The 22,290-nt window shown below is 41.8% G+C and overlaps 1 protein-coding gene across 2 annotated transcripts in view; it reads right to left on the bottom strand.

Moving 5' to 3' along the window:
• Positions 1–11,432, bottom strand: part of LNPEP (leucyl and cystinyl aminopeptidase) — an 83,800-nt gene extending 72,368 nt beyond the window's left edge. Inside the window, exon 1 of one of the 2 annotated variants that reach the window (XM_084881946.1) lies at positions 11,245–11,432. Coding sequence is in view for 1 of the 2 variants with exons in the window: in XM_084881945.1 (XP_084738071.1) it covers positions 10,215–10,233 (19 nt within the window). In the remaining variant the exon portion in view is untranslated. Of the gene's footprint in view, positions 1–10,214; positions 10,385–11,244 lie in introns of those variants that run through there. The other variant, XM_084881945.1, reaches the window with a different exon arrangement.
• Between the last annotated feature and the right edge of the window lie 10,858 nt (positions 11,433–22,290).

Genomic DNA, 22,290 nt, shown 5'->3' with positions numbered 1-22,290 from the left:
ATTTAAACACAGACATGTTTGTTTGCATGCCTGGTGCCTATGAAATGAAGGCCTTGTTACCAGTTAATGAAGTAACCTTATTCTGTATCTTCATGTTAACACTACCTCTTTTTGTATTAAATTCCTAACTACTTCAACCCCACCTAATAGATAAAATGTACTTAATACCTAATCTAAGACTGAAACAAGTTCTACTTGTATGAATAATGAGGTGTTACATATTACATTTGCTTAAAGAACCAGAAAAACACATCCAAGCCAGAATCAAATTGAATATTGAAATAGTTCCTGTACTCTTACACACTTATCTGAAAGTGTTACAAATGCATGATAATAGTTAATAAATATGAAATGGAAAGTATCCTTCTATACTAGCTTCAAGCCTTTACTAAACAAGATGAAGAAATACAATTTGTTCTCCAATTTTGAAAATCTCACTATGGCTGGAATGTCAAACCACCATATATCTTTGACTTCAGCTAATAACATGAAGAGTTTGAGTTTCTGTGCACATTTTAGTTTTTAAACTAAATATAGTACAACATCTTGCTAATTTCCTTAATTAACTATCACAGAGCTAGTTCTTGAGGAGCCAGGATCTGAATGCTGCCATCTGAACGGCTCTTCTCTATTACACTACACCAGTGGTCGGCAAACTGCGGCTCGAGAGCTGGCTCTTTGGCCCTTTGAGTGTGGCTCTTCCACAAAATATCATTTGGGGCACACATGTGCAATGTGACTGAAACTTTGTGGCCCATGCACAAAAGTCGGTTTTCAGCCTGGGCGAGTCTATTTTGAAGAAGTGGCGTTAGAAGAAGTTTAAGTTTAAAAAAAATTTGTTCTCAAAAGAAATTTCAATCATTGTACTGTTGATATTTGGCTCTGTTGATTAATGAGTTTGCCGACCACTACGCTACACTATGCAGTAGTCTTACAAAATGAGATAGACAGATAGAAAGATAGGTAGATAGGTCATCATGACAGATGTACAAAATGAAAAAACAAAAGTACAAAACCAAGCGTTAAGGAAAGTGGTAGAAGGGACCTGTGCTTCTTGAAGCCAGGCCATTTTCTAAGAGAATGCACTATTTTGTATGTCCATATACCTTTAAAAAAATTAATTCTGCTGGACTCCAAGCACCTCAAAAACAAAGACAATGCTGCATTCACATTTTCACTCCAGCTTAAAGAACAAAGCCTGGTACAAGTTAGCATACAGGTAACCTATATTTTAATGTACTTATTTGAAGGAGGGATCTTTTTAAAAACTATTATCTTTTTAAAAAGAGGTAAATAGGGACATGTCAAAAACAAATAAAAAATACTTAATTGAGGCAGTTTAAAATGGTATGCAAGAAGAATGTGTACTAAACCATTCACTCTATGCTTTTTCTCTGACTCTCCTATCCTGATTCCCCAACAGAAAAATAGAGCAAGGAGACATGAAAACTAATTTTAGTTGTGATGATAAAAATAAGAGCTAAAGAAAAGCTATTAGCATGGTTTAAAAAGAAAGAAACTAAAAACAAACATGGGGAAAAGAAGAAAAAACAGAATTAAGTAGACTTAAACCACAGTATTAAATTCAACAAATCAAAACTGAGCCCAAAGCATTCCTTTTCAAAAAAACTTTTTTTTTTTTTTTACAATATATTCCAATAAATACATATTTCTGTATTTCTTTTCTCTGGTTGTTATCTCAGTCAAATTAATATAGAGCCCAAAGAAGAATAAAATTTACAACAATGTACAAAGTTCTAATAACAACCATTTATTTCTACTGTCAGCATTCAAAACCATTATAGATTCCATAGAAAAAAAAATATTCTAGTTAAATTTCTGGCTAGAGGATATTTAAAAACCATCAAGTTAACAAGTGGAACATAATATTCCATGGACTAAAGAATACAGCCACACAGTAAAGAATACTGAGAGTATTTGCATCCTTTATCCTTATATTTATCATTATGAAAATGATCAGATATGCCTGTTTTTTTTGTGGGTTTTTTTTTTGTTGTTGTTGTTGTTGGCTTTTTTTTCCCCCCCACTTAAAAGTTAGCCAATAGCCTTATGGGCAAAATAAAATTATTTAATCTTAAATTTCCTTTTTTTTTTCCCCTTTCCTAGGCTAAATTATAAAACCCTAATGTTTATATCAAATTTGTTTATAATATTTTTTAAAATCTTCATAACATAGGTCCCATAGTCCTTGACAATCCTGATGGTACCACCTAGAAAGATTCAGCTATAAAAAGCAATTGAAATTGCAATGATGCCTAAATATTTATGCTCATTAATCTCTTAGGCTAATACCTTTCAAAGAGCTAGTTAAAATGTTTATTTTTAATACCACCCAATAACTGGATATAGTTTCAAAATAATCTCAATCTACCATAATCCCTTATTTAAAATGAAAATGGCCTTAGGCTTAATGAATACCTAGAAGTGATTTAGTAGAGAATGTATATCATTGAAAGACATTTATAAGAACCCTTCAATGTATACAGAATGCTTATGAGTTAGAAAGTACTTCAATTGGTGAATGTATTTGTTAGACTTGACCTCATCAGACTGATAAAATACAAGCAAATGATAGTGTTAAATCTCTATAGCAAAAATTTTGCCCTCAATTTACAACTTACTAAGGGTCAGTTTATCATTAACCTATTTTTTTTTTTTTTAATAGTGATGATTATCCAAAAGTCTGGGACTGTAACCACATTTTTTTTCTACCAATCACCACTGTCATTCAATTATCTGTCAAGAAAAGTTTCTATGCATGATTTCTTCAGGTTTTTCTCTCTATAGTATTTCCCAAATTGGCAATTAATTAAAACAATGCACCCAACTGCAACAAATAACTGCACTTGAACCGAACAAGAGTAGCTGCACTTTAGTGAATGTGTACTCATTTCTATCTAACTCCACACACTAAATTTATTATCGAAACCGCATGTCAGACTAGCCCCTCTTTTCTACATTCAAATCATTTCTCTGTGTACTTCCTCCAACTGGAAAGTTACCAAACCTCACAAGCCTGGGTGGATGCAGATGGCAGTGAAGCTGCTGTTTTAAAGAGCAATGCATTTCTTATTCCCCTTAACACCCAATACCCTACGCTCTGAGTTGTTTTCTTAATCTAGCCATCCAATCTAGATACTGTCAAGGACGATGCCAGTGGCCCTAAGGGTTAGGAACTTAGAATTTAGTTTTTAAAGCAGAAAAACTACTGTTAATACATGTAAGGGGGAACCATCCCAAACTCATGGACATAATCTTGATAAACCTAATACACTAGCTGCTCCCACCAAGCCCCAAGGTCCACAGCAGCCTCCCTTATTTAACCATTGAGGCCCTTTCAACAATTATAAGAGAAAAAGAAACGAGACAAGTATTACACTACTTTCTATTTTCAAACCACATGACCAAGACCAACTTAAAGAAAGATCTTTTAAAACATTACTCAATCACTCCCACTAATCTCCACGCATTTTTCCTCTAAAGAGAATCTTGAGATGATACAATGTTGTTGAGTTAATGAATATCCTAACAACTTTTTAAAATCTTATAAAAATACTTGAGACCCAGTGCAAGAAAATTCATGCACTGGACGGTGGAGTGCCTCAGCCCAGCTTGCCCCCTCTCACAGTCTAGAAGCCCTCAGGGGTGAGAGGTGACCTGGCAATCAGGGGAAGGCGATACACTCATTACACCTCTGCTGCTGCCACTGCTGGCAGTGCAAGCCTCGGCTGGCCCTGGTTACCTGAGCCTTGGGTGGCCCTGGGCGGCTGGGCAGCCACCATCAGAGGCTTGCCTGTGCCTAGGGCCAGCCCTGGGTGACTGGGGGACTGAGGACAGGTCTGCCTGCACCATATGCCTGCTGCCCCCTCCCTGCCTCCCCCCAGTAGAGCTGAAAGGACTGGGACACTCCGGAGGGGCTGAGGAGACTGGGTGCTGCCATCTTTGTGATGGTGTGATGGTAAATTTGCATATTCCCTCTTTATTAGATAGGAAGTTTCAGCTGTGAGAAATACTATGGCCCAAGGCCTCCTTGCCCACCAGAACTTCCTCTATGACTCCTAAAGTAGCTGTCTGGGAAGCATTGCCACATAGTCCTGGTCATCATCGCTGTCCTATCCAGGAAGAAAAGGAGCACACTCAACCACAGAGATACTAGTTCTCTCACTGCACTTCCCATTTTCCTGTTCTCACAGCTTATGAAGCTTTCCTCACAGAAAATCAGGAAATCTTTTACTCCCTTCATTCTATCCTCCCTCAAAAGCACAGGGGGACTGGAGAAGACTTTGGACCACCCAGTCCCCCAACCTACATAAATCCTGACAAGTGGCCTGAGTTATGTTTTGGTGAGTGCATTTTTTTTTTTTTTTTAATATATTTTATTGATTTTTTACAGAGAGGAAGGGAAAGAGACAGAGAGCCAAAAACATCGATGAGAGAGAGTCATCCATCAGCTGCCTCTTGCACACCCCCTACCGGGATATGCCCGCAACCAAGGTACATGCCCTTGATCGGAATCGAACCCGGGTACCTTCAGTCCCCAAGCCGACGCTCTCCACTGAGCCAAACTGGTCTGGGCAGGTGAGTGCATTCTTAAATACATGGAAGGAATGACCAGGAAGACTTTCATTAAGAAAAATACTCTAAAAGGAAAAGAACTTCAAAGGATCTTCTATAGTTGAACTTGATTCTCCATTGTTTTCAAACTCCCTTGGGAGCCTGATTTTTTTTTTACTTGGCAAATGAACTGCTTTAGATGCTGAGGTTGGAATTTTAAAAAGTTAATTGGCTCATTGTTCAACCATAAGCTTCAGGATAGCAAAGTGAAGTAAAACCGGGCAATAAAGAACTGTCACTGCTATTAGGAAGGTCCCACAAGGCCAGTGGCTCTACAGTCCTCTAAATTTTTTTTCTTGAAATCTAAAACTTTCAAGAAAGTGAACAGTCCTGTCTTACAAGTGACTATACATTTTCTGACTATGAAAAAGAGAAGTGCATCATATGTTTAAACTCATGGCAAGTATTTTCTATTTCCTTCTATGGCCTCCCAATGCCATTCTTAACTCATTTATCTCTTTCACCCCTCAATTTCTTTTGTCTGACTAGATCCACCAGATCTACCTACTGCCCCCTTCCAACTCTGATTCTGTCTTTCAAACTCACACAACTGTGTCATGCTTCCCAAACGAGGCTCATTTCTGAACCAAAGATTTGCAAGGTTCAAAGTATGACCATTTTGAAAATCTCTACCTATCAGTTTCCTCCTTTACCTTCAATCTCAACATTTCTTTCATCTTCATCATTCATTCTGTTAAGTCCCAATTTCCCCCAAAAAATCTTTACAGCCTAAGTCCTAAAGGAACTCTGAGGACAATCACAAATGAATTACAGTAATGAATCAAGTTACAGGGGGATCCTGACCTCTCTTCCACTGACACAGGAACTCTTACTGTCACATTCACTCTTCAGAAACACTAGGACCATGGGCAGCCTTCCCTACAAAGGCCACTAGATATACAAGGAACTGTACCATCAAAAGGGCTCCTAAATTTCCCTCCATTCCCAATCCTGCTTTCTGTGAACACAGAAATTATCATGTATCTGTATTATGTACCAGGCTATGTGCATATCTATGGATTCAAATGTAAAAAAAAGATAAATACTTTCTCTTGTTGATCCACTAATATTACGATAAGGCTTAGTAGTATTATTGTCACCACCACCTCCTACAGTTTTCAAGACATTGAGTAACAAATTTACAGAACATGGTTGCACTTTCATCTGTCACGTCAACTACCACGAACCAGGCTCCATCCCAACTTTTGGGATTTCCTAACACTTTCATGGGAAGGGTCAAAATGCTACTGTTTTCTAACAGGAGTAGTCACAACAGAAATGTGAAATTATTGGTGATAGATGTTATATGAACAGGCTTTAAAGACAACTCTGTACATTTACATTTATTTCACAATTAGAAAACTTTCTTGAGGTTTTATTGCTTCTTTGCTTCTATATTTTTATGTTAGCATGAAAACAAAATTAGATTCTTCCATTTCACTTCTCTCATTTTGGTTTGCATTATCTGTTGACAGGTTTGTGGGGTTTTTATAACTGTGTTTAACAGAAAATCTACTTGTAATGGGCATTCGAAATATTATATCTGACTGAATTACTGAGAAGGAAATTACCCCTTGCTTATTTTCTATGTGATAATTTCCTCATAACCAATCTTTTTGGTTATATAGCTTTCAGGCTGAGTTATCAAGGATCATCTATAGATAAATGATAAACACTGGTTTTAATTGCATCTAAAATATGCTGTTTATCTTGTCTCAAGACACTTTTTTGGAGGTTGTAACAGCCTCAACTTTAGATTAAATGATGTTAACACTCAATTCCTAAATAGCTATTTCCCTTTTCTAAAATAAAAACTTAAGGCAGGTGGATTAAAAACAGAATTTAACTTATATTCCATCACAGAGAAAAAAAACCCTCAGATTTTCCATTTCTTAAGGGTTTTCTCTCAATGTGGTAATTTGCCATATAACAAAAGAAAAAAATGTATAAGCAAAATGTGGTAAGCTCACATTTTTTATAGATGATGCTAAAAATGTTTTTAAATGTATATTGTAGGACAATTATTATTTACAACTTGAAAAGATGAAATCACAATTTTATACTGCCTTCTAATCCATGAATATCTAACTTGTTGTACAGACTTCTCATTTTGGAAGTTGGGAAATACTTCTAATTGGACTGCAGTTAAAAAACAACAACAAAAATAATTTTGTAAGACAGGAAAGTCCCCCTGTTTGATTATGTACCAGGTTATAGTACTTCAGTGATTTCTGGGGGCTTTGTTCAGATGAAAAAAAATGACAAACTGTTAGGTTTCCAGTTCTGGGGCTTAAATCAATGCTTTTTTATCTTCTAGATTTCCTTCAGACCTAGAAAGCACAGGGGGAACACACACACACACACACACACACACACACACACACACACGAAGGCTAAGGAGTCCTCTGTCAATATGCCTCCAAATTCTGAATTTGCTCCCTTCTGGTGAATACTTCTAATATCCTCAAAATGAAGTCACAGATTCTTAAGCCCAACACCTCAGACCTCCTCAATCAGGTTCTGAGGTTGAATCCTGGCATTTATATTAATTTAACAAGAATTTAACTTACCCTGAAATACCTCAACCCTACAAGCACATGAGGATAAATAAAGTCATCAAGTAATTACTTGCCCTATCACGTCACTTTTGTTTGTTTGTTATGGTAAAACATAAACCACTACTTCCTAATAGTTTCAGCTCCACCTGCCTAACAGGACATAGCAGTTACTGTTAAAACAATCTTGAGTATTGGTCTAGCTCTAGCATATCTCTCTCCCCACAAAAACAAACAAACAAAAAAAACAAACAAACAAAAAAAAGTCACCAAAGATTCAAAGCCAGAATGGATAACCAGTCTTTGGCATAAGAGTCAGTAGTTCCTCCCAAGGGCAAGGCCAGAAATATCTCCTGAGCCAATGGGAATTCCGGGCACTAAGATCCCTCTTTACAAGTCTTTTCAGGAGATGTGCATATTAAATGGGTTCCAGCAGTCTTACCTGGACAGGTTAACATAGGATGTTCACATGATCAGCAGCAGGCAGAGAGCAGGGACCAAGAAAAGTGAACTAGCAGCAAGTTTTAACAGGAAAAGGTCAGAAAGTCCTACTGGAATAGATGAGTACTAAAAGCCAGAATGATAAAACAGAAACTAACTTTGCCTCCTTTACAAATTTATAGGTCAGAGGGTGGTGAAACCATTGACAAGATTTTAACTGAAAGATATGTTGTCCTGAATTACCAAAACTGTCTTTGTTAAGCTCCCACAATTCTTTCCATACACTGGGATCTCTGAGAAAGTGTAAGTGGTGACAATTTTACTAAAAGAGCATGAGTTTGTAACAAAAGTTAATACCAAGCTTAATAATTCCTGCAATCATAAATTCTATGGATAATAAAATACTCTGTATCAGAACGCCCAGATCAATGGGAGAATTAAATAAACATATGCTTTGCACTCAAAAGGATTAAGTATAAAGATGTCCTGTTTGAAGACACTAGAAAATTCTACAGCTACCCTTCAAAAGTTCTGAAATAAAAAAAAGCCCACCTTAAACCTAAAAAGCTAAAATTTCATGTTGACTTTAGATACTGTAGTTTCTATTCTCCTTGTTAAAGAATGCTAGATAAGGCTCTAATGAGTGATTAAAACACTAACTAAAATGATGGATTGCCAAACTATCTCCAACACAGACTTTGAAAATCTGAAGATAGAGAGGAAAGGATCAGAAATCTAATTTTTCACATGAAAGTTGAAGGGTTGCTTCTTTTTTGTTCTTCTCTCTAAGACTTTTTCACTTCCCAAATGCGGCAATTTGTCAATATTCATATGTAGGGGAGCCTGTTCTAAGAGGGGAGGAAAGGCACCCATTTTAAGACTTGAAAATGTGTTTTAGTTCTGTAGACCCAGGTTAACCCAATCAGCTAGCAATGATATTGACCAAATGATGATTCAGCCGTGTGGGGATTTTTTTTTTTTTTTTACGTTAAATGACAGTTCACATTCAAAATCCTCCAAAGATGGAAGCTCCAAGCATTCAATTAGAACAAAGAAAAGGCCTTAAAATAATCATTTGAAAGGATTTAATGACTTATATTAAACATATTTTACCCTAAAGTACTTAGGTGATCTTTAAGGTCCTTTTCTGTTCAAATCTGGTTTCGGTAAATTTCCTAGACTCTTCTCAGAGCCTTTGTGATTACAAGCAGGACATGAATGAGAAGATTCAGAACTAAAGTTGTCATCAGTTAAACCTGATTAAACAGGACAGACAGAAAGATGGCAGTAGAAATAAAGCATTCTGAATTAGGGACCGGGAGAAGACAATTAGGTAGCTCGCAGGCCCGTGAATGAATCCCAACAGACACCCAAGTCAGGATGACGGTTGAAATAGTTAAGTGAACCAATGTCTGTCTTTTGGGTGACAAATGACCCACACAAACAGTAGACTATTTGGGTGGGTTATTTGTCAGGGGTAGACTCTGGCTTCTATTAATAATGACAAACCATCTATCTACCTGAAGTAATCAAACCACCGCAGGAAAACCCATGTCAACTAGAGAATGGATTCTCTAATTAAAGAGTAAACCATCCCTTACTGGCAGTTTTCCTACTTTCTATCCCAAAATAGAATCCATACATATACTCATCGTCGCAAAATGGGTAGACATCTCATCCTTAGAGTGGGACTCTGGCACTTGTGCTCCAAACAAAAACCATCCTTCTAATGGGGTGGGATTTATTCCCTCCCTTCAGGGGAGGGCTGTGGCAGTCTGCAGGGCATCCTGACTGTGACATCGCGCTGATGGACTCTGGATACTGAGGACCCTGGATACTAAGGATCTGGATACTAAGGAACCTGGAGATTAGAGACCCTGGATACTAAGGACCCTGGAGATTAAAGACCCTGGATACTAAAGATCTGGATATTAAAGACCCTGGAGATTAGGGTCCTGGATACTAAGGACAGCTGCCTTTGGGAGCCTGGGCACGCACGGGAGCCAGGCTGCCCTGGCACAGCCTCCGCAGCAGGCGGGAGGGTGGCCAAGCACCTTCGGGGCGCCGGGCAGATGAATTAGAAGCAAAAGCCGCCTCCAAGTTTCCCCTCCTTCCCCTCCATCAACCGGCCCGGCGCCCCGCCCCCGCCCGTCCTATCGGGGAAAGTCACGCCGGCCGCTCGCTGAAGGGCAGGACGCGGCTCCGGGGCGCACAGGAGTGGGGTTTCTTAGGGGCCGCGGCGGGCACCCCCTCCCACGGGGCAAACCCGCGCCGCCAACTTTCCGCGGCCCCTTCTTCTCCCCTCCCCGGCGAACAGCAGCCCAAACTTTGCCTCCCGCCCCCTCGGCCGCCCCTCTCTCCCCGCGCCTCGGGCCGGGGCCGGCGGCGGCGAGGACCTCCGCGAGGACCTCCGCCCCGGCCCCGCGCCCGCCGCGGCCCGATCCCGCCCCCCGCCTGCGGCCGCCGCCCCCAGACCCATCTCTCCGCCCCAAACTCGCGGCCGGGTCCCCGCACGCCCACCCTCCGGGCTGTACGACTGCCCTCGGTCCTCCGGGCTCCCCCGCCCTCCGCCCGCTCACTCACCGCCGGTCAAGGGCTCCATCTTCCCCCCGGCCCGGCGCCGCGCCGCCCGAGCGCCCCAGCTTCCTACTCCGAGGGCTGGGGCGGCCCCGCCGACTGAGCATGCCCAGCGCGGCCCGGCCGGTGCGGAGAGGCGCGGGGCGGCGCCCGTCCGCCCCGGGCTCCGCCACTCCGGGTTTTGGCGGCAGCTGCGGAGAAGGCGAGGGGCGGGGCGGGGGGCGGGGCTCCGGGCCGCCCGCTGCCCTATGGGGGAGGGGGAAAGATGGGGGAGCGGAGGGCTGGGCTCGGGCGGGGCTGGGACCTAGGGGTGCTGGGGCCAAGGTGCAGCCACGCCCGCCAGGAGGCAGGCCCTCCCCCTCCCGGGGCTGGAGCCGCAGTGGATCTCTCCGCAAACTTGCGGTCCTAGGTGCCGGGATAACGGGCATCGCAGAGCGGGGCGGACATTCCCCCCGCAGCAGACTCCACACAAACGCAGGACACCGCGAGCCTGAAATGACTGCCCCGCTGAGCATCCGATGGGGCGGTGTGTGCGAGAGGGAGGGGTCGCTAGCTAACCCGATGGCTGCTGGAGAGGCCGCGCTCGGGGCGCCCCCGCGGCCAGGTCTGAAAGGCAGAGCGGGTTCCCAGGAGGGGAGAGGGCCCCGGGGAGCGCACGGCGCCCCGGCTCCGAGGAGGAGGCGTTCGGGCGGTCCCCATGGGGTGCCCGCCCCCAGCGGAGCAGTCCCCGGGGAGCGCGGGGACCCCGGGGACCCAGCCCCCGGGCTGAGGTTCGGGAGCGGCCCCTCCCGGCGGGCGAACCACAAAACCCGGCGCTGGATGTTCCGGGCCTGCGCTCGCAGCAGGATGTGGGCAGAAGGCCTGTGGGAGCCGAGCCCCAAATCAACACCTGCGGCTCTGGGGGTGCCGCCGCCGGAGACCGCAGCCGGGCCGAGCGGAGCTAAGACCCGAGCAGCGGAAGCTCCCTTCGTCACCCCTGTCTTCCCCCACACCCCCTCCCCCAGCATTTGCACCTTTGCCTCCAGCCCCTCGATACCATTGTTTCCGATGTCAGATCCGGGCAGACCTGGCAAACCTTGGGGATGGAGCCCCTGGGGGCCCCGTGAGCCCCGGCGAGGCTTGTCGGGGCGGCTCCCTCATCCCCGGTTCGGTGTGCGCATCGCGGCGGAGGCCTCGGCCTTTCCAGGCGCTGCCACCACCTCCTCTCCCGCCTCTTCCGCATCCCCTGCAGCCCCTGCAGCAGCCTGGCTCCCGGAGCCTCCCTGCGCCGCCAGCTGTCACCCTGGCCCGGCTGTCAGCGGCGCGGCCCCGCAGGACGCGGGGGGCGAGCGCGCCCGCGGCGAGCGCAAACCGCCTGGGTAAACCAGTGTCCTTGGACCCAGCCGGGAATTAGAAATTAGATTGCAAAGAAATAAAAAATAAATAAATAAATAAAAATCCAAGTGCAATATTGTCTATTAAATGTCAATTATATCTCTAATCGCGCACTTTCCACCCCACTTTAAAACCTCCAACGACTAACAATTGAGCTTAGAATAAAAAGCGAAACTCTTCAGCCCTGGGACCTCATCTCTCCTAGCATGTGCTCAAGGCTTTGGCCACAGAGGGTTTCTTGCAGTTCCTGGAAGTAGGCAAGTTCCACCCAACATGTTCCTCTTGCAGGAACTGTGCTTGCCCTGGTACTTTGCCTGCTGGTTCCTTCTTGTCATTTAGGTCTCACCCCAAATGTCACCTCTGCAGAGAGCCTTTCCCCAACCACACAATTGAAATTAAGAAACATGGTCTACTGCTTAGTTTTCTTAGAGCACCCATTACTCAGTAAAACAATGGTTTTGTTCGCTGCTTTATTATTATCAACCTCCCTCTCAAGAACTAAAGCTGCATGAAACAGATAGGGTCTTTATCTTTATAAGGATTGTATTCCCAAACAACTGCAGTAATTTTCCAATTGATACTGGAGTGGATGCAATGGTATTTAGAGTTCTAGTTCACTTGCACTGTGGAACACCCTTCCAGAGAACATCTCCATAGTGAGTGATGTGCTTGTGATCAGTACAGGGAAGGTGTCTTCATCAAATGACACCTCAAAGCTGCTCTCTCCCCACCCTTAAAAGATAATCTCAGCTCTCCCTCGAGCTCTCCTTTACCCCCACTCAAAGGAATTGAACTGAAAATCAGAAGTGAACCATAGGTGGTGCATCAGTGTTCAGATATTTTATAGTATATGCAAGGCTGGGTTTTGTTAAGAGTACCCCACACATTGTGTTGCTTGGATAAGAGGCTTTCCCCCTATATTTTAGGTCATGTCATGTCCCTTTGGAGTTATTTTTGCAACCAAAGTACTTAGTATCAGAGATATTTAAAACTCCACAGCTCGTTAAATCCCCTCACCTCACCTGTAAGCGAGTCTATCAAGCTTTTAAGTGTGGAACACATTATCTTGTATTTTGTCTTAAATATTTCATTTCTGCAGAGTCTTGTGATAAAAATGCTTCACCATGGCACTACTAAATATAGGTGGGTAATCATGTCTTTCAGTGATTTCTTTGACAAAGAGACAATAATTTCAATAATTTTTTTATCCTCTCTTTGCCGAGAGAGAGAGAGAGAGAGAGAGAGAGAGAGAGAGAGAGAGAGAGAGAGAAAAGAAGAAGAAGAAGGAGGAGGAGGAGGAGGAGGAGGAGGAGGAGGAAGGGAGGGAGGAATATTAAGGAGCATTTAAAGACATGTGGATTGGGTTTGTGATTGGAGATTAAAGTATACAAACCTAAAACACTTCAGGATTCTACCTGCCCTCAAATAATGAATTTTGTTTTGTTTTATTGTGGGTTTGGTTTATTGTGTTTGTTTGTTTTTTAAAACATGTTGCATTTGATTTCATAAAGCCAGTTTCACTAGTGAAACCCATTATGGTTCAGTCTTTAATTGCCTCCAAGCCTCCCACATAGAACTTCCTCTTTAAGGGCATAATACTTTAAATTATTATGAAGTTACTATTGATAAACAGAGGCAATAGTGAGACATTGTTTACTATACCCATTTACTATTTCAGAATCTCTACCATTTAACATTTGAAAACAAAAAAAAAAAAACTGGAAGGCTAAGTATAACATAATAAATAGCATAAGCAGAGAAATATGAGCTCCCTGAGTAACAAACAGCATTTATTTATAAATAAGCAACAAACTTGCTAATCAATGAATATAGGAACTCCCCCCCCCCCCCTATCAAAATAAAGCAATTGGTATGCCATGAATGAGTTAATGCAAGCCTCAGTTTGTCTGGTGCAGGATAGGAGGGAGGATTTACTCACAGTCCAGTGGCAGCCACAACTCAGGGGGCCTGTGTTCTAAACCAGAGCTCTGAAGTCTGGTGTTGCTTCCCTGTTTCCACAGGGACAGTAGGATCGATGACAATAGTCTGTGAAACGGATATGGAGTGAAGAGAAATACAACTAACTTCAGGCTAATTACCAGACAGCTATCCCATTAACTAATTGATACCCCAACTTAATTTCTCGATAGTCCCTGTCAACTTTAGGTTTAGCGTTATTAAATAATCTTTCTAATTACCCTGAAATAAGCAATAAACAATACATGCATTCAGTGTACACATTTGAAACTACTGGTTCAGGACTCTTACAGAAACAGAGGACGCTGTTTGCTGCCAGGACACAATGAGCCTTACGAGGTTTCCAGCTACGCCCGACTCTACTCAGCCACCCCAAGAACCAAACGAGTCAGCTTCTCACTACCCCTGTAACCCATTTGCAGCACGCACGCTCAGCATCTATTAGTGATTTTTGAAGTTATACCAAATTAAGCAATGTTTAGAGCTCCAAAAACAAACAGGATAATTATCCAACAGAGCCCTCGTGTAGCTTAGACACTAGCAAAAAGATCCAGCCAAATAAAGTAAACGGAAAGAACAGTTCTATAGGCGTTCAGATGCTTTGGCAAACAAACGCAAGATGCTGATAAACTGGCTTAAACATAAAGAAATGTATCATCTCACATGACAAGTCCAGAGGAAAGGCAGTCTCCAGTCACCGCTCCCCAACCTCATCAAGATCTCAGTTTCTCACTCAGTCTCTTCTGTGAGCGGTTTTCTGAAAGACTGAGTATCCTTCGGCCAAAAAGGCTGCAGGGAGGGAGGAAGGAGGAGCCTTTTCTCCAGTGTCTCTTTCTTCAGAATGAGGAAACTTTTCTTGGAAATGCCCCATTAGAATTCTCTTTAGGTGTTATTTGCCAAAACTGTATTTTGTACATTTTTACGCAAATCACTGGACATGAAAACAGGGTCACCATGATCGGCTTCTTAGACAAAGCAGTTTAGGAGTGCCGAGTTTAGAATCAGTTTTCTTATATCATATGGGGTGCGGGATGGGGGGATAGGGGGCCTTGGACAAAATCATTTAGCTTATTCAGAAGGGTAAAAGGGGGTTAAGCCAGCAAAATGTCAGGTAGGCAATCTAAATGTTCACCAGAGGTTATCAATAGTGAAATATTTCAAGAATACTTTGATAATATTTTTAAACCCTAAGAACACTGTACAAAGAAATTAAAAATAGAGTCCAATTTGATGCAATTTTTATATAATTGATAAATAGGGCTAGGGTTACAAATGAAGAAATGATATATTATTAAACCTTGAACCTTGACCTGAAAGCAACTACTACCGTGTTTCCCCGAAAATAAGGCCTAGCGCATGGAAAGATAAGACATCCCCTGAAAATAAGACCTAGCGCAACTTTGGGAGAAAAAATTAATATAAGACACTTACTTATTTTCGGGGAAACAGGGTAACATGGAAAAATAAATCTTAGTCAGCTGCATTAGTTTGCTAGCACTGCTGTAAAACATTATCACAATCTGAGTGGCTTAAACAACAGAAACATTTTCTCTCATAGTTCTAGAGGCTAGAAGGTGGGGACCAACATTCCAGCAGGGACTTGCGCCTGGAGGCACAGGCCTTCCCTCTGAAGGTACGTTTCAGCTTCCCTCCTGGCTTCTAGTCATTCTTTGGTTTGTGGCAGCGTAACATCCGTCTTCACCTGGCATTCTCCCTGTGTGCATGTCTGTGTTCATATGTTCCCTTCTTATAAGAACACCAGTTATACTGGACCAGGGGCCTATCCGACTCTAATATGACCTCATCTTAACTCACCACATCTGCAGCAACCTTATTTCCAATAAAGTCCCATTCTGAGGTGCTGGGAGTTACAACTTCAACATGTGAATTTGGGGTAGACGCAATTGAACTCATCATAATAGCATCTTTCTAGAAGAAATAGGTTGAAGATAAGTATCAAGAAAAATCTGGTTTTCATGGATAACATAAAGAAGTGAAAAAAAAGTAACCCACAGAATGGCAGATGATATTTGCAAATCATTTACCTCACAAGGAATTTGTATCTAGAATACATAAAGAACTCTTACAACTCAATGATAAAAGACAAGTAATCCAATTAAAGATGAGCAAAGGATCAGATTTCTCCAAGCAATATACTAGTATATAAATACCCAATAAACACATGAAAAAAATGTTCAATATCATTAGCCATGAGGGAAATGCAAATCAAAACCACCATGAGATACCACTTCAGGGTATGGCTACACCCAGTTATGGATGGCTAGAATAAAAAAGCCAGAGACTAATAAATGTGGGCAAAGCTGTAAAGAAATTGGAACCGTTATACGCTGCTGGTGGGAATATAAAATGGCACACCTGTGCTGGAAAATCGTCTGGCAGTTCCTCTAAAGGCTAAACATAGAGTTGCTGTAGGACTCAGCGATTCCACTCCTATGTATATACCAAATAATTAAAAATTTCTTTCCATACAAAAACTTGTGCATGAATGTTAACACAGCACTATTCATAATGACCCAAAAGTATAAGCAACATAAATGTTCATCAAAGAAGCCAGTTTCAGAAGACCATATACTGTACTATTCCATTTATATGAAATGTCCAGACGAGGCAAATCTGTACAGACAGAAAGATTGGTGCTTGCCTAGGACTGAAGGGAGGCAGGAATGGGAAGTGACTGCTCATGGGTACAGGTTTCTTGTTAAGGTGATGAAAATGTTCTAAGATTGACCACAGTGATAGGTACATAACTTTGTGAATATACTAAAAATTGTGACCTCTGTGACTAGCACATTGCTTAACCTCCCTGAATTTTATTTTTTCTTTTGTAAACTAAGGACAAGTGCCCCATCTTAGGGTTATTGTGAGGATAAGATGAATAAATACACTGAAAGTACTTTGAACAGAGACTGGCACAAAGTAAACTCTAAAGAATGGATTTGCTATTACTTTTAAGTGTGAATTGTGAAACTTCAGTGCCATGTAGATTACATGCAAAATAGCTTAGACTCACAAAGCGTAACGCAAGAGCAAACGAGTTTATATAATGCTGACATATTCCAACCGGAGAGTTTAAAATAATGAGGTCCTGAGAAAACCAAGGTCTTGGTGTCAGGTGGATGCCTAAGCCAGCGTCAGCTGGGGCCTCGCTGGGCCAGGAAGCGGCAGGGAAGGTGGGCTCTGCTCCAGCCAGGAAAGCCAATCCTCGGCCCTCTTGCATAAAAGTCAGGAGATGTAAAAGATATTTTTAGAAATGATATCTAGCTGGAATTTTTTGACGTTTACACTCCTGAAGGTACTGATTCAGTTTTCATTTCCCTTTATTTCTTAACATCTGTGCTGAAAGAGAGCCTGTCCAAGGTTCATTGCCATAAAATGTGTCCTTCGGGGTTTTGTCCGTTTTTGAGCATGAGAAAGACCTGTAATATTTATGCCGAAAATTACACTTGACTGTGATTCTTGGCTGCTTCTGGGCTGACTCAGATACTTTCCTCTCCCCCTGGCCGATACCTGCCAGCACAGGCTGTCAGTCAATCAGCAATATTTGCGGCGGGCCTTCGGTGTACAGAGCACCAAAGAGAACAAATAACAAAACAAGAGCTGAAGTTTTGCTTTGAAGGCACTTACAAGGCATTGGGCCAGTCAGGACAAGCACACGGGATGTACACATAATAAGACATGCCACAGGAGCCTACCATCATGTTCTAGCAGGACCAGCCTGAGGCAATATTTCCAAGTAGGCTTATCTCTAAGTTCTTCTGGTACCATTTTTTTTTTTTTTAATTTTCCTCCCTCATTTCTAACTGCTGCTTCACACAGTCAATAAATATCTGTCAAATGCCACCTGTATGCAACTAGAATAAGTGACAGATACTACCCTCCAGAGCTTTCTACCCAGGTATTGCCCTCATTCCAGAATCTATCCTCCACCCTAGTCCTCTCCCCCAGATCAGGGCCTTTTCTCTCTCCTTAAGGCCCTTTTCTCAAATAGAGAAAACAAAAAATTTTAAACTCACACTAAATCATGACTAATAAATTATAGTTTAATATGTTAACACTCTCAGCCCAAAGGAATAAATCTGTAATGATAAAATGGTAGAAGAAAAGGCAAGTGGATAAGGAGAGATGTATTGCGAAACAAAACCTATGAGATTTGTTTTTCAGACAGCACTTTTTAAATTTGGATTTGCAGGTGTCATTTCCTTCTAGGTCCTCAAGTGAGACATAGGAACCAACAGTATACGCCCCTTGGCCTTCAAATACAAACAGCTAGGCTTCCCAAAGAAACAGTTATCTGAAACAAGAAGAAGAATAAGTTTTTCCTATTTGGTAATGGCTTTTCTAGAATTGAATAGAACACACACACACACACACACACACACACACACACCATTAAAAATAATTTTTTTAAAAATTGGTTTCTAGAAAGAGAGGAAAGGAGAGGGAGAGAGAAACATCTATGTGAGAGCAAAACATTGACTGCTTCCTGCGTGCAACGGGCAACTTTTGGATGCCCAAGACAACACTCAACTGAGTCACACTAGCTCGGGCTAGAACATTATTTTTTAAAACAGTGCTTTGATCAGTAGTATCATGACTACTATCTATATAGAGATAAGGCACAACTTAGAACAAATAGAAACATTTAATTGCTTTCCATCCTCTTTCATTAACCAACAACTTATTCATTGTTGTGTAAATGACCCGAATTCAGCCCGAGTGTGAGTTGATTCCTGTGGACTGTGTCAGGTTCACAGATTGTGCATAGTTGTTCCGGAACAGATCCTATCACCTGTTTACCTGATATGCTAAAAAGTTCAATTTGTCCTTTTAAGATTCCTGCTTTTGTCTTTGGGTCTACATGCCAACAGCCTTATGCCATGGAGACAATTATTTCTCTTTTAGAAAACGTTCCCCCATTCACATCCCACTTCTTTCCATATTTGAATTTTTAAAATGTCCTGTTCATCCTACTCTCAACTCCAACTTAACGTATTAGAAAGGAGTGAGAATTTTCAAACTCAGTTTACTAGAAAATAATTTTAAAGGGAAATAAGGTTTCAAAACATAATGTCCTTGATGTATTTTTTGTCTTAGACAATTTACTCTGCCTACTTTAAAATGAGATTTGTAATTATAACGGAGGCATTGTTTGGATGATTAAAGGGATATGCCAGATTGTTTACATGGGTAGTCCTTACAGGAGCATGAACCTTTAATGTTGTATTAAAAGAATGAAGTATGGCATAATTCCACAGAGGGCGGCAAGAACTTTAAAGTGTGGAAATTCATATGTCTAAATACCTACAAGTGAGAATTAATGAGTCATGTACTGAGAACAGAAAACTTTTTTTTTTTCTTTTTCTGGGAACATGATAGAAGATGAGGACTTTTAGGGAAAGAACAAATTAGCAAAAGATCTTGAAGTTACAGTTGCAAAGTAAAGTTTGCAGAAGTGATTGAGACATAGAAATGTTTTTCTATCTTGTTAGTGAAATCTGCATTTCTCAGACTTTCTAAATCATTTCTCCCTATGAATATTGGAAAATTTTTCTGACTTAAGTTCTGACTAAATGACTGTTTACACTGCTAGCTTCCTAACTATGAGGCATCTCACAATCTCATCTATGAGAAATTGATACTATGCAGTCAATACAGCAGAGAAATTTCTATAGGAAGGAGCCTCATATGTAAAAGTGTTAGGTATTTGCATATTGGAAAATAAATTATTATGGCCTTTGAGAATATGCTAGACCAGGTTCCCTGGCTGACTTTCTTGTTAAAAATGATTTAAAATGTAGAATAAAGTATATTTTAAAATTGTTTTAGCACATTGATGTCCTTCAAAGTTATTAGACTCATGGATGAGAAATGAAGTGAAGGCAGGAACCCTGAGGGGTAAGCAGAAGGCTGAAATCAACATTTTCCTTGAGGGTATCAGCTTTTATGTATTTGAGAGTAGAGGAGACAGGTAACAAAGCCCGGGCCTGCCCAAGTTGGAGAACATAAAGAAAGCAAAATTCAAGTATATTCTGTTTAATAAAAGACTCAACAGAAACTAAATGATATAGAAAAATTCAAAGTAGAATACAAAAAGTTTTACCAGGCAGATACCAGTAAAAAGAAACTAGTGGCATAGCTACGTAGACATCTAGTAATTCTAGATATAAAAGGTTAATGTTTGGTACTGACAAGTACAGAATATAGCAGTAAGAAGAAAGTGAATTAATATCCCCTTTCAGAGAAAGGGCCTGGCACTGTCTTTTAAAATATTAGATTATATAAAATACAATATGCTTCAGCCCCACAAACCCATGTCTTTCATAATCTTTTCATCTTTCTTCCTTATGATTTAAAGACGTGATTTTGATGAGATTAAGGTTTCAGGAAGCAAACGATATAATAGATGATTGATCTAAAGTATATAATATTCCTAGAAGTGGATATTAAAAAAATAAAAAATAATAAAAAAAAATAAAGTATATAATAATTTTTTTGTTGTTGTTAATCCTTATCTGAGGATATTTTCCCACTGATTTTTAGAGAGAAGAGAAGGAAGGGGGAGAGACAGAGAGAAACATTGATGTGAGAGAAACACATTAATTGGTTGCCTCCCACACAGCCTGCAACCAAGGTACATGCCCTTGACTGGAATGAAACTTGGGACCCTTCAGTCTAAGGGCTAAAACTCTATGCACTGAGCCAAACTGGCTAGGGCTAAAGTTTATAAATGTAAAGGTGACACATAGTCAAATGGAAGAAAGAAAGTCAATAATGAATATAACTAAAGGAGGGCTGCAGAATTAAAACATGGCCATTTTAAACAACCTGTGTTGGGCAGATATTAATGTTCAAGTGGAAAACTAGCTCCTATGACTATTTGGAGGTCCCCCTTGTGGCTTGGAATAAACCCCTCCCTAACTCCAAAAACAAAACAAAACAACAAAAACCCATTCCCTCACTCCCTCCAGGAATTTCCCCCAGAAAATCAAGATCTCTTGTAGTAGTACTTCCTGGTCAGGCTTGCTTCTCTGGAACCTCAAATAGACCCAATGACACAACAAGGAATGAAATGCAGAAGTGTGCACATGAGACAGGGCAAAGTCCTGTCATGGTGTTAGGCTGGACTCTCCAGGACTGAAGTGCCTATTCTCCCCACTAAACCCTGAAAGGGAACAAGCCATTGGTTCTTTCACCCCCCTCATCCCCCCGCCCCTGATTTGGAAGGTTTCTTGTTCTGAGAAGGTTGCAGAGATCACAAACTTCTCCCAGGAGGCTCTGTGGGGAATCAGGGAGGCACAGAGAAGCTGCTCATTCCATCAACTATTCACCATGTGATAACTTTCCCACAACCTGTTTGTTCATTTGGGGTAAAAGTAACTTTAGCCAAGTCTTATTTAGTATTGGGGTTCTGGCATGTACCATAAAGCTTTTGAAATATCACACTAGTAAGAACAATACATTAAAAAAATCTATTTGTCAAAACATTATTGATACATTAGTTCTCATGTTTATTCTCATTAAATAATAAAATTGCTTCTTTCTGACCTCAATTCTTAAGAATTTGAAAAAAAATTATAAATGTACATAAATAAGGAACTAAAAAAAGAGAGTTAAGAAAACATGGAAAATTATAATATACTAGGGGCCCAGTGAATGAATTTGTGCACCTTCGAAGGAACTGTGGGCCGCAAGGCTGTAGCAGGCACAGGGGCAGGTTTTGGTCCATCCTTTGCACCCCTGCCCAGGCCTCTCCTGCCTCAACCTCACCTCTTCCCGGTTATCTGTCTACCAGCAGCCCCGCTCCAGCTGCCACCACTCCCACGCACTGATGGTGCTGGCCCTGCTAGCAGCTGCTGAAGGCGCAAAGCAATTGGGGCTGGCACCATCAGTGGGTGCAAATGGCAACTGCTGCCCTTATCACCCCATTGATGGTGCCAAGTGATTGGGACCGGCACCTGGTACTGGCAGCAGGTACAAATGGCAGCTCTGGCACCAGCTGTGGGTGGGAATGGGGTTGGCACTGGCGGTGGGTGGGAGCAACTGCTCCAGCACTGGCAGCAGGTTCAAGTGGGGCTGTCACTGACAGCAGGTAAGAGAGGTAGCTTCCAGCCCTGATCTCCCCTCAGGAGCAGGGGGAGGTGGAGAAGCCCTGAGGGGCAATTGAGGCCAGCAGCACTGCTCACATCTGCTGATAGAGCCAAGCAATCAGGGCCAGCACGAGGCGCCAGCAGCAGGTGTGAGCAGGGCTGGTGCCGGCATCAGGTCCAAGCACTGGGTGGGACCGCAGTGCATGGGAGCAAAGAATTTTCAGTAACCACCAGAGGCTCGCCCCAATGACAGCAACTGGTGCCCCACCTTGGTCTGGCACCCCCGTTCACCTGTTCCATGCACGCCCCATGGTGATCAGCTCACATCATAGCGACCAGTTGTTCGATTGTTTGGTTGTTCCACCGTTCAGTCTGTTTGCATACTAGCCTTTTATCATATAGGATAAAGTATTGTGCAAAATAAAGAACTTTGATTATTTATGGAAATGTTGATGGCACAGTTCTACCAAAACTCATACACATTTTACTAATTAATTTATATATTGTCACAGTGCGAAAAAACAATAGTCTTTACTCTTTCAATTTCCTTATGCAAAAGTTTGTATAATTCCAGAAGGATATCAGCAGGGGTCTTCAAACTACGGCCCGCGGGCCACATGCGG

The sequence above is a fragment of the Pipistrellus hanaki genome, assembly GCF_964339955.1.
Source record: "Pipistrellus hanaki genome assembly, chromosome: 4".
NCBI classification, from domain to species: domain Eukaryota; kingdom Metazoa; phylum Chordata; class Mammalia; order Chiroptera; family Vespertilionidae; genus Pipistrellus; species Pipistrellus hanaki.
This window is presented reverse-complemented; position numbering and strand designations above follow the sequence as displayed.